The following is a 13,183-nucleotide window of genomic DNA, read 5'->3' on the forward strand; positions in this document are numbered from 1 at the left end:
GCCTATCACGTGCCCTTTGAATGCCGGAAGTGTCTTGTCTGCCGTTGGGCTCCGGTTTCTCTGAGGTTGGCACGTTGGCGTCATGTCCAGGAAGCAGGGTGTCCGCTCCCGGCCCGGGAAGAAGGCCGATTTGGAGCGGAAGAGGGACGAAAGGGCCGCGCGGAGAGCCCTAGCTAAAGAACGTCGGAACCGGGCCGGAGAGGCCGGGGACCAGGAGGAGTTCCTTAGTTTCGCAAATCAACTTCAAGTGTTGGGACTGCGGCTGCGGGAAGTGCCGGGAGACGGGTGAGCACTGGAGGGCCTGACATGTTACTGCTCCCGGCGCCATCTTGGTACTCTCACCCTGTCAGAACTGCCAAGAACCTGAGCGGCTCTCAGAACCTGACCCAGTCCCAGTGACAGCCATGTTATTCCTACAGGAGCTGCAGCTTACATTACCAGTGCCTAGAACTAAAATAGTCCAATACTAGAAACACCTAGAACTAAAGTAATGATGGCATCCAATGGTAGAAACGCCTAGAACGTAAAGTAATGATGTGTCAGATAGTAAAAAAACCTAAAACGTAAAGTAATGATGGCATCCAATACTAGAAACACCCAGAACAAATTTAATTATGGCATCCAATGGTAGAAACGCCTAGAACGTAAAGTAATGATGAGTCAGATAGTAGAAAAACCTAGAACGTAAAGCAATGACGTGTCAGATAGTAGAAAAACCTAGAACGTAAAGCAATGACGTGTCAGATAGTAGAAAAACCTAGAACGTAAAGCAATGATGGTGTCCGATACTAGAAACACCTAGAACGTAAAGTGATGATGGCGTCTGATACTAGAAACATATTGTGTAGTGCGGGTCATTTCAGACGCGGCAATGCCAAACATGGGGGAGATTTTATTTTTATTGCAATTTTTTTAAATGTAATGTTTAATTACATTTTTTTTTTTAACCACTTAATAGTCAAGGGGACTAGAACGGACAACATTTTGATTGCTTTTAAAATACAATGCACCATCCCTATAGTGCATTGCATTTTAATGTCAGTGCATTACTGACATTGACCAGCAGGCTGCGCCAGAGAGGGTACAGTCTGCTGGAGTACACTCAAGGCAGACTTGGGGCCTATATCAGGCCCCAGCCAGCATTTACACACGTCAGCACCCTGCGATCGCATTTGCAGGGAGACTCCCTCTGTCACTGTTTACATGCGGCAGCCACCATTGCCAGTGGCATGTAAGGGGTTAAACACTTCTGCTGGCCTGGGCTGCTAGAGCAGGACTGCTGCTCTCATGTGAGTCAAGTCCCCGCTCTCCACTGCACAGACCGCTGTGAAAAGACGGTGGCCCAGCTTAATACCTCTTAGTGACCGCCGTAAAAAGGCGTATGGGTGGTCACTAAGGGGTTAAAAAGGTTTTCCAAGATTTTATAACTGATGTCTTCTCCCTGCTCACCAAGCACAGCGCCTTACATTGTATAGTGGCCGTGCTTGGTATTGCAGCTCAGCCCCATTCACTTCTATGAGGCTCAGCTGCTCCTATGCCACCTAAATGATGAACTTGTCGTCACTGGGTCTAGTGAAAGCATCGGCACTCACGGCATTGGTGCTTTCTCAAACAGCTGATCGGTGGGGTCACAGGTGTCAGACCCTCACCAATCAGATACTGATGACCTATCCAGGGTATAAAAATCTCAGAAAACCCCTTTAATGACATTGTCCAATACTAGAAACACCTAGAACATGAAGCAATGATGGCGTCCAATACTAGAAACACCTAGAACATGAAGCAATGATGGCGTCCAATACTAGAAACACCTAGAACATGAAGCAATGATGGCGTCCAATACTAGAAACACCTAGAACATGAAGCAATGATGGCGTCCAATACTAGAAACACCTAGAACATGAAGCAATGATGGCGTCCAATACTAGAAACACCTAGAACATGAAGCAATGATGGCGTCCAATACTAGAAACACCTAGAACATGAAGCAATGATGGCGTCCAATACTAGAAACACCTAGAACATGAAGCAATGATGGCGTCCAATACTAGAAACACCTAGAACATGAAGCAATGATGGCATCCAATACTAGAAACACCTAGAACATGAAGCAATGATGGCGTCCAATACTAGAAACACCTAGAACATGAAGCAATGATGGCGTCCAATACTAGAAACACCTAGAACATGAAGCAATGATGGCGTCCAATACTAGAAACACCTAGAACATGAAGCAATGATGGCGTCCAATACTAGAAACACCTAGAACATGAAGCAATGATGGCGTCCAATACTAGAAACACCTAGAACATGAAGCAATGATGGCGTCCAATACTAGAAACACATAGAACATGAAATGATGGCGTCCAATACTAGAAACACCTAGAACATGAAGCATTGATGGCAGCCAATACTAGAAACACCTAGAACATGAAGTAACGGTCCCTGTCTTTTCAACTTGAAAATGTCAAAAATAATCTAGATACCCACAGGGATGGTAACAGCACCTAGAACCTGAGGTCTGGATACCACCATGTTGGTGCTCCAGACTATCCAGGCAACAACTAGAACTGTGTTGATAAATTAGCAGTGACCTCTAGAACAGGATTGCACAGTCTCTTTTGGTCTGGGGACCACATTGACATGCTGTTCTAGTTCAAGGAGCCACAATTTTTTTTTAATTTTATTGGTGCTCGTTTGCATCGGCCTATTTCAGAGGCTGACGTAAGGTGAGTGTGGGAGGAATGAGACCCCCGCAGCGGCTCCCCCCCTCATTCAGTTCTGCTGATTACACAGGGGGATGTGCTGCTGGTAACGGTGCGGCTTTCATCCTGATGGCACATGCCAATCAGCCGACAACCAAGCTAGGCGATCGTAATAATAATCTTCATATAGTGCCAACCTATTCCACAGCGCTTTACAGTCAGAGGGCTCAAGTACAGAGTCCTAAATAACAGCAGCAAACGCGTCAAGTAAAACAATAGGCATGAGGGCCCTGCACGCAAGAGCTTACAATCTATGAGGAGATAGGACAAGCGCTGTTATGAAGACTTGTTCCCAGTAATTGGTGTAGTAGGTGACCTTTCTCCCCATCCTTTCCTTCACAGCAGAGGGCGGCGCTCACTGGGTTGGGTATTACCGCCTCCTGTCCTACAGTGATCATGTAGAGAAAGTTAATGCAAGGCACTTACTAATGTATTGTTATTATCCATATTGCCTCCTTTGGCTGGATTCATTTTTCCATCACATTCTACACTGCTCGTTTCCATGGTTACGAGCACCCTGCGATCCATCACTGGTGGTCCTGCTTGCACACTATAGGAAAAAGCGTCAGCCTCTCTGGTGGCTGGTACCGGGGGGTGGGGGGGCGCACTTAGGTACGCATGCGCTGCAGCTCCCGGCCACCTTGTATCTGCTCTGCAGCAGTGGTCGTAACCCCTCCATACGAGCCGTGTATAATGTGATGGAAAAATGAATCCAGCCAGCAAAGGAGGCAACGTGGACCATTCCAATACATTAGTAAGTGCCTGGTATTAACTTTCTCTACGTGAGAAGTGAGACAACCCCTTTAATGACCAGACACTTGTTTCGGTGATTTAGCACACGTGGTGGTTTAACATGTTTTGCTCCCTGCCTTCCCAGAGCCATAACTTTTTTATTTTTCTGTTCACATAGCCATATGAGGGCTTGTTTTTTGCACTTTCTAATGCCACCATTTAATATTGCATATGATATAATGAGAAGCAGGAAACATTACAAATGGGGTGGAATTGAAAAAGTTTTACAACAGCCACTATGCGGTAAAACTGACTTGTGCTCTTCATTTTCCAGCTCAGTACGAATACGGCAATGGCACATGTATAGTTTTTATTGCGTTTTAATGCTGGGGGAAAAAACTGGAAATATATATATATTCTTCTTATCAAAATATTCTGACCCCCATAACTTTTTGATCGTTATGAATATGGAGACTTGTGGTGGCTCACTATATCACAGTTCAGTGCTGCCATCTAGTGGCCTGAACTGTGATATACTAATAATGAGCATGGAAGCCTAGTACAGGCTCTGGCTTGTTATAAAAACAGGGCACTTTCCCCGATCTCTGCTGGGGGAAAATGTACCTTAACCGTAAGCAAGCTTCCAGGTTTTAGCCTTCTCAAATGTGACCACCGCATCTTGGGGGTTAAATGTTCGATGCCAGCATTACCCCCAATCGCAGACAATAGCTGCGGGTTTTTACTGTATGAAATGACAGGCAGCTATAGCGCTCGCTTCACTCCGAAGCGGTTGCCATCTTTGTACGGCGGATGTCTGGAAGGGGTTAAAGGAGTTTTCCCATCTCAGGCAGTGGGGGCATATGCCCCCATTGTCTGATAGGTGCGGGACCTGCACCTACAATGAGAACGGAGCGGGGAAATGAATGGAGGGCGCACTGCGCATGCGCAGCCGCCCTCCATTCATTTCTATGGGGCTGCCAAAAATAGCCGTGCGCTGGCTCGACTATTTCCGTCTGCCCCATAGAAATGAATGGGAGCAGTGGTCGCGCATGCGCGGTGCGCTCCCGTTCACTTCAATGGGCGAGGCGGGCAGCTGCGCCTGGTGGTGGAGCCACAGCTCTCCCTGTTCAGTTCTAGTTGTAGGTGCGGGTCCCGCACCTATCAGACAATGGGGGAATATCCTAGAGATATGCCCCCATTGTCTGAGATGGGAATACCCCTTTAAGGAATGTTTGTTTTTAGTTTTTGTTTTTTTTGTATTATTTTACTTATTTTAGAATTTTTGGTGCATTACATGTCCTTCAAGAGGTCATTATAAAAACCTCTGGAGGTTACTGACACTTTTTTTTTTTTTTTTTTTTTTAGTCTGCACTTTTCCACTGAGGCCTCATGCACACGACCGTTGCCCGGCCGTGGCCGTATCACTTGAATGGGTCTGCAATCTGGAGCACGGAACCCCACGGAAGCGCTATGGAGTGTTTCTGTCCGTGCCTCCGCACTGCAAAAAAAATAGAACATGTTCTATTTTTTTTGCGGTGCGGACAGATCACGGAACCATTCAAGTTGAATAAGTCTTGATCCGTCCAGGCCGCCGCACGGATAATTGCGGTCCCCAATGCACGGAATGGCCACCCAACGGCCGTGTGCATGAGGCCTGAAACTGGGGCATCCAAAAAGAACCAATTACAGGAAAAAACAGCTCCGTATGGGGGCATTGTACACAGGCAGAGCTGATCAGGGTCTACTAAGAGCCTTCTGCTCTGCCCCCGAGACAGCCTAGTGCTAAGCACTGAAGACAGCCAGGGACCCGACCTGCCGGAGTCTGAATCCAGTGCCCAGTGGTGCTGCGCTGAGAAACACAGCTGACTGTACAGGCAGACAATCTGCTGTGTTTCTGTCCAGTAGGACTGGAGCTGCGTGCAGCCCATGGGCCGAAGGTTGCGCACCCCTGATTTAGAACATCAGCCCCGATACTGTCTTGGTTCTCACATTCTTTTCTCCTGCTCCCTGTAGTAATTGTCTGTTCCGTGCTCTGGGGGATCAGCTAGAAGGACATTCCCGGAATCACCTGAAGCATCGGCAGGAGACCGTGGACTACATGGTGAAGCACCGCAACGATTTTGAGCCCTTTGTAGAGGATGACATTCCGTTTGACAGACATGGTAGGAGCCTCGTCCTCGTACATGTCGCCATGTATGTGCCTTGGAGTGCCATCCACTGTTTCATTTCTCTCTTGGCATTATTGCTCCACCTCTTCCTATTCATCTTCTTTGTTACGCAGATTCCGCCTCTTTGCCTTTTTTTTTTTTTTTAATTGCTCCACCTCCTACTTTGTCTTCATTATAGTTGCTCTGTCTCCCCTTTGTCTTTTTTGTTTTCAGGCCTCCTTCTTGTCATCTTTTCTTGTCTTCTGTCTTGTTGCCTCCTTCTCCTCGTCTGTTTTTCTTATCTTCTTTCTCTTTGCATCCTTTTCATTTCCTTTCTCATTGCACTGCCTCCTCCTCTTCTTTCTCATTGTACCTCTTCCTCCTCATCATCGTTTTCTCGTTGACCCGTCTCCTCCCTCCCGTCGTCTTTCCCGTTGACCCGTCTCCTCCCTCCCGTCGTCTTTCCCGTTGACCCGTCTCCTCCCTCCCGTCGTCTTTCCCGTTGACCCGTCTCCTCCCTCCCGTCGTCTTTCCCGTTGACCCGTCTCCTCCCTCCCGTCGTCTTTCCCGTTGACCCGTCTCCTCCCTCCCGTCGTCTTTCCCGTTGACCCGTCTCCTCCCTCCCGTCGTCTTTCCCGTTGACCCGTCTCCTCCCTCCCGTCGTCTTTCCCGTTGACCCGTCTCCTCCCTCCCGTCGTCTTTCCCGTTGACCCGTCTCCTCCCTCCCGTCGTCTTTCCCGTTGACCCGTCTCCTCCCTCCCGTCGTCTTTCCCGTTGACCCGTCTCCTCCCTCCCGTCGTCTTTCCCGTTGACCCGTCTCCTCCCTCCCGTCGTCTTTCCCGTTGACCCGTCTCCTCCCTCCCGTCGTCTTTCCCGTTGACCCGTCTCCTCCCTCCCGTCGTCTTTCCCGTTGACCCGTCTCCTCCCTCCCGTCGTCTTTCCCGTTGACCCGTCTCCTCCTCATTGTTGGTTGCTCTGGCAATAAAATCTTGTTTCTGTTCCTCTAGTTGAGAACCTGGCACAACCGGGAACCTTTGCCGGTAACGATGCGATCGTGTCATTTGCGCGCAACAACCAAGTGGATGTAGTGATTCACCAGCTGAACAATCCTCTCTGGCAGGTAACGAATGTCTACTCTGCTCAGAATAGAATATACGGTCTATCCAGGAGCGTTGCTAAAAATACACGAATAACTACAATAACATCTGTTTGTGGACGGCTGGGTGACGACCATTATGGCTATTCCTCGGGGCTTGTGAGTCAACTTTCTTAGAGACCCAACTGCCACATTTACCTCTGCTGGTCGGCAGATTTGCCATTCAGGATTGCGGGAAAGCTGTGCGACAGCTTCCCTGTAATGATTGTCGTGCTGGATTAAAGGGATATTCCCATCTTGGATATTGATGGCATATGACTAGGATATGTCAGATAGGTGTGGGTCCCACAACTGGGACCTGCTCTAATCTACAGAACAGGACTCCTGAAGTGTAGGAGCGCACACCAGGCATAAGCGGCATGTTCTCCAAAAATAGCTGAGCGAGTGCACCCGGCCGTTTTTGGGAGTCCCATAGGGCTGAATAGAGAGGTGGCTGGCTGCGCTCTTCATTCACTGCTTTGGAACTCCCAAAAATAGCTGGAGTGGACTCGCTCAGCTATTTTCGGAGCTCCCATAGTGTTGCATGAAGACCATGCTGCTTAGGCATGGTGCACTCTCCTTCACTTCGGGGGCCCATTCTGTAGATTAGAGTAGGTCCTAGAGGTGGGACCCACCTGTCTGACGATGATGGCTTAATCTATGATATGCTATCAATGTCCGAGATGGTCGAACCGCTTTAACAAAAATAGATAACCCATCATCTGTGTGTATTTGTTCTGGAAAAGCGGGGTGACAACCAATATAACTTTGTTTACAGCTGACACAGAGTGGTTGTCACGCAGCTTTACTGCATGGCAAGTGTGTTTAATTTGCTTTTCAGAGCTATAAGAAAGCTGAGTGACCACCCCTATGAGACTTGCAATGGCGGCCATGTTTGTTGTTACCCAGCTTAGTGATCACCTGACAGAACGACTTTTATATATGAAGGTGACGTTTCGGCAGATGATGCTCAGACAGAAGCTGCTAATGGTGCCAGGTTAATAATTGACCAGAGCGGTTTGTGTCTCCCGTTTGGCGCACTGCGCAACTCTTTGCCCTCTTGGCTTTGAATGTTCTGCCAAAGCAAGCAAACACAGGGATTACAGGGGAAGTGCCAAGTGCGCGGCGCTGAGGGTTCTCCTCTCCACACAGATCCGAGGCTCCGACAAGGCCAATGCCCGAGAGCTGCACATTGCCTACCGCTATGGAGAACACTACGACAGCGTCCGCTCCATCCACGACAACACGGAGGCTCCGGCCCAACTGCAGACAGAGGTGACCGGCCCAAGGAGAACAATGTATCATCAGAGACAGTAACTAATAACATTGTATGAAGTGTATCCAAATCTCATCCTAAATGTTACCCCCCCCTCCCCTCAAAACACACATCATGCCCTTTACCTGCACTGCATCCCCCTCATCCTGCGCACTTGGTTCATGAATTGAATGCCAGAATGACAGTCAAGACTGACATTTCACAAACAAATCCATATGAGAAAGTTAGAAGCAGTGCAGCTTTATATGCAGGCTATGTATAATATATTAATATACCTATATACATTTTGTAGGATCGGTCATCGGAGCAGGCCCTTTAAATTTTGGGGCATAAACGGCGCACTCGCACCTCTCCTTTCCTGATAAAAGGTCACAAGCTGGACTCCATATGACATAGTGTGGCGTTCAAAAAGAGGTTGTGTAATTAGGACAACCCCTTAAAGGATTACAGAAGTTCAAAGTCAGCATTGCTTGACCTACTTGCTCATGGTTTCCGGACACCAACAAATCCTTCTCTCTACACTTCCCAGATGCTGCACTTTACATTTGTAGACCCTAGAGACCAGATTAATAATCCATGGCAGCAATCTGGGAGCATTCTGCTGTCCTCTGATCCCTGCTTGTGATCTGTGTGCAGATGCTTTCCAAAGACGTCTCCAACCGGACGGGTAAATTGAAGTCTAAGGTATCCGACGAGCAGGCAGAGCAGCAAGGGGACGCGGTGCAGAAAGTCCGGAATGCCACCGGCTGTGCGGTAAGGTTATACAGTATGAGCGTCATGAATGGCGCTGAGCCGGCGGTCTCGATAGGGCCTGCGATGCTTGAGGAGGCATGTAATTTGTGAAGGCGCAGGTCTCCTCCGACAGTCCATGTGCCAAAATAAACTTTACAGCAGCTCAGAACCGCTGTAGATTTCAGTTATTATTAATGCCAGTTTTTGGCTTAAATAATGAATGTGACAGGGCCAAAAGGCCCGCCCGCACCACACCCCTTATTCGTACTCCTGGCGAGGGCGATGTAAAATGCCAGTTGCAAGAAGAAGAAGAAGTTGGCTCATCACACAATGCTGGCATGTTGCTAGATTTGGCACCAATGTCAGACAGGTGTGAATCCCACCTCTGGGTCCTACACCTGTCTCTAGAACAGGCCCCCAAAGTGAATGGAGTGTGGTGTGCTCTCGTTCACTTTGGGGGCCCTGTTCTAGAGATAGATGTGGGACCTGCACCTATCTGACATTGGTGGCATAGCCTCGCGATATACTGCCAATGTCTGAGAGGACCCGAAAACAAAATAAGCCAAAGGGTGATTGATGAATTGCCCCCAAAGTATCGTGGCTTTTTATACTGGAAATGGAAGTTGAAGGACACTAGGCGTGTCCTATTTAAATGATACTGGGCCTTTAATTAGTGAACCCCCCCCTCCCCATGCTTTCCTGTTCTTTCTCATGTCCTACCTCACACTGTTCCTTTTTTCGGACGTCCGCCTCATCCTGCAGAGTTTAGAAGCTGAGAACTACGACATCGAGTCAACGATTCAAGTCGTTCTTCAGATCGAGGAGCTGAAGCATATCGGTGAGTACGCCCCTACGACAAACCCTAAAGATCAAACATGACTCAAAGAAGGACTAAAAGTAAAGCCGGTCACAGGCGCTCAGATGATTGGGCAGACTTGGTAGGTTGTTACAGTGTATCAGTGCAGGTAAAGACTTAGCATGGGCCCCTCCACAAGGGAGAACATGGACTTTTGGGTCCGAGAGCCCTGTCACGTTCCTCTTCATGTCTTTAGGTGACGGTGATGCCGACTATGCAGAGGGAAGCGACTGCTCGTACTCATCAGCAACCTGGGAGCCAAGTGACTGCGAAGGAGTAGACCCTCAAAAAAAAACCCAGACCCCGCAGCAAGAATCCACTGAGCACAGGAAGCAGAGCCGACCGCTCAGGCCCAAGGAGGACACACAGGAGCAGAATAAGAAAAACAGCAGCCAGAAGGTAAAGGGGTTTTCCGGCTATATACTGTACAGCAGGCCGGTACTCTGCAGGACTGCATGGAAGAAATCCGAGTCTGAGCCTTTGCATTTGTACGTGTCGCTGATGTGGATATAGCCCCATTCACAAAGAAGCCATTTGTGGCCACTGGTCTCAAAAATGGACGTCAGTTGTTTTTTTTTTTTTTTTTCATGTGGAAAATCTGCAGGATATTTCTAGAAGTGAAGAGTGACCTTTTTTTTTTTTTTTAAACTACACGTTGCAGAAAGTTTTTGCAGCCGAATTTGCGTAGAACTCGACCTGTGGTGAGGATTTAAAATCCACAGCTTGTCAATATAGGTGATTGATGGGGTTAAAACTGCTGTAGAATCCACAGCACGCCACAATCCGGCAGCCAAGGCATCTGATCCAGGAAAAGCGCAGCGACACTCGCACAGGCAAAGCTGGAACACACATGTACTTGACATTCTGAGATTGTGGAAAGCTGGATTGATTTCTGAATAACAAACCTGCGGTCCTATATGAGCCAGGAATGTATCCCTGCACGGCCATTTGAAGGGCTATTCCTGTTACTACAGGATAAGGGCTCATTCAGACGGCCGTATGCTGTCCGCAAACATGCGGATCCTTTTTTTTGCGGATTAGATGCTCTCCCATTCACTTCTATGGGGCCCTTTTCTTCCATTGCACGGCTCAGCAAAAAAATGAAACATGTCCTATACTTGTCAGTGAAAATCAGGACATGGCCCTATTGAAGTCTATGGATCAGCAAAAAAACGGAATGCAATCAGTTTTTTTGCGGACATGCTGAACTGTACGCAAAAAAAAGGATCCACATTTTTGCAGACCGCATACGGCCTTCTGAATGAGCCCTAACCCGATTAGTGGGGGTCCAACCCCTGGGACCCCCATCAATCCCCAGAACAGGGGTCCAGTTCCTCCTTTTATTCTGTATGCAGCTGCTAGTGATAGCTGAACGTCCCTTCTAATTTTTATTTTCAACCCCCGCATGCTGATGACCCTCTTGGGGGCTGAAATGGTGGTCATATCTGCTGCCATCCTTACAGTTTCCTTAGGGGGGTCATCACTTGGGTTTCTAAGAATCCTGAACAGAAAAGCTCCCTAGTCATGCAGGGATACCCGGCCCTGGGATGACTGTGTAACTGTGCAGATTGGATATTCAGAGGTCTGGGAAAGCTGAGTGATACTGCAGAAACTTTATAGAAAATGTAAAATTATAATTTTATCTTAAAGGGGAAGTCTTCTTTTTATGCACCATTATGTTTTATTTTTTTGCTGGAATTTTCCAGGTCAGCAATAAGCAGAGGAAAGAGCAGCAGCGGCTGGAGAAGAAGAAACGGCAGGAGGACAGACACCGGCAGAAGGTGCAGGAGCAGCGGAGCAATACCACAGATAATAACCGGCAGGAGGATGCCTCCAGCGTGACCATTGTGAAGACGCTCTCCACTCTCAACATCTGATGCTCTTCCCTCCTGCTTATCATACCAGTTGCATCCACACCCAAAGAGACCTCTCACCCCCTCCCCCGGCGGTGCCTTGTCTCTGCTCTCCGGGCGATGGGCAGTGTTTGTGGTGCGTAATGGGAGCTGGCACCAAATCCGGTTATCTAGAGCATTGGTTAGACGACGTGAGGAAACTAAGAGTCCCAGCATGTGGTGCCAGGTGCTGGACTACTCGACTGACTGTAGGGGGAGCCAGGGAGTGAGTAAGTGATTCTGTTTTTAAATCTATGAGAATTGAAGGATTTCTCCCAGGTTTACTGATCTATGCAAAACCTTCTTAAAGGGACAGTACACCACAGTCTGTCTGCTGTAGAATGCAGTGTAATGTCAATGTCAAGTTGTACTTTCTGTTCAAAACATCAGTTTAGTCCACTTACAATGCTGAGTGACTGATGTTATGCTCCAGACACCCCCAGAGATGCGTCCCCCATATGCAATTAATTATTATTATTATTATGTTTTCTTTGTAAATTTATATTCTGGATTTCTTTATTTGAAACACATTTCCATAAAGACGTTTAACCCGCTAACAGACGAGTAAATGAGGAATATAACGGTTTCATTTGATATTTTTTTTGATTCCAGTCATTCAAATTTACTCAATATACTGTATTTTTCTAAGACGCACTTTTTTCTTCCAAAAGTGAGGGGAAAAATGGCAGTGAATTTTACAGTCTGAATGCTAATGACTGCTTCCACTATGCTGGAGGTGAGGGAACGCTGCCCCGACTGTACTCGCCCTCCCTGTTCTTCTTCCGGGCACTGCTCTGTACAGTGTCCGGACGTAGTGCCCTATGGCTGGAGGAAGACCAGGGAGCGGTGAGCTCTGAATCTGCAGAGTGGCAGCGCTGTCCGTGGCAAGCGAGGTAAGTTTATTTATTCTTTTTATGTCTGGTGGGGGGGATGCTGATCTGAGGCTGGAGAAGGAAGGGGACTGATGTGAGGCTGATTGAGCTTGGACGTCTGATCTGGGATCTGATGAAAAAATATATTTCCAGTTCATCCCTCATGACAGCACAACATGGAGGACGTTCCCCTTTGACCTTCTTGGGACAGGAAGCCGAGAGGTTAAAAGGTCCCTTCCACCTCCACCCACCAGTGTTCTTCCTTTTCCTATGGGGATAGGGAGCAGAGAGAGTCCCTGCTCAGGGATGAAGCTTGAAGAAAGATTAGGAAGGGCTGAGGCTGGGTCGGGGGGGTTATGCCTCTTCTCTCAGCCTCCGGTAGCCCAGGCTAGCACCTCTCTGGGAAGGGGTCCCCTAGCTCTTCCCCAGTACCTTAGAGGGCTGGAGCCCCTTCTGTGAAAGCGCTGGTACAGCATGCATCGCTGCGGTATCGGGGAAGCCGATGCCGCTTCTCCTGTGGGAGCTCTGGGCTCGGCTGCAGCTCCTACGCTCCTCTAGACGCGCATCCTGATGTGTGAGCCGGAAGAAGATCTTCTGGCGCACATCATCGCATACTGTAGGCCTTGGTATTCGGAGGCCTCACATGGGGGTCGACTCTTCCTTGGAATGAGTCCCCCAGGAAGAGGAGCAGGAGCAGTGCGGGGGTGGACCAAATGGGGTAAGTCCATTTATATGATGTTGGCTGAGGTGGTCAGTTGTACATCATGGAGGTCCAG

The 13,183-nt window shown here is 48.3% G+C and overlaps 1 protein-coding gene across 1 annotated transcript; it reads left to right on the forward strand.

The window, feature by feature from the left end:
• The first annotated feature begins 4 nt into the window (after positions 1-4).
• Positions 5-12,129, forward strand: OTUD3 (OTU deubiquitinase 3). Its single transcript, XM_040422471.1, has 8 exons — positions 5-285; positions 5,511-5,659; positions 6,652-6,764; positions 7,932-8,054; positions 8,692-8,806; positions 9,527-9,625; positions 9,840-10,042; positions 11,350-12,129. The coding sequence occupies exons 1-8, from the start codon at positions 83-85 to the stop codon at positions 11,518-11,520; spliced, it is 1,176 nt and encodes a 391-aa protein (XP_040278405.1). The 5' UTR covers positions 5-82; the 3' UTR covers positions 11,521-12,129.
• The last annotated feature ends 1,054 nt before the right edge of the window (positions 12,130-13,183 follow it).

This window comes from Bufo bufo, chromosome 1 (assembly GCF_905171765.1).
Source record: "Bufo bufo chromosome 1, aBufBuf1.1, whole genome shotgun sequence".
Taxonomy (NCBI): domain Eukaryota; kingdom Metazoa; phylum Chordata; class Amphibia; order Anura; family Bufonidae; genus Bufo; species Bufo bufo.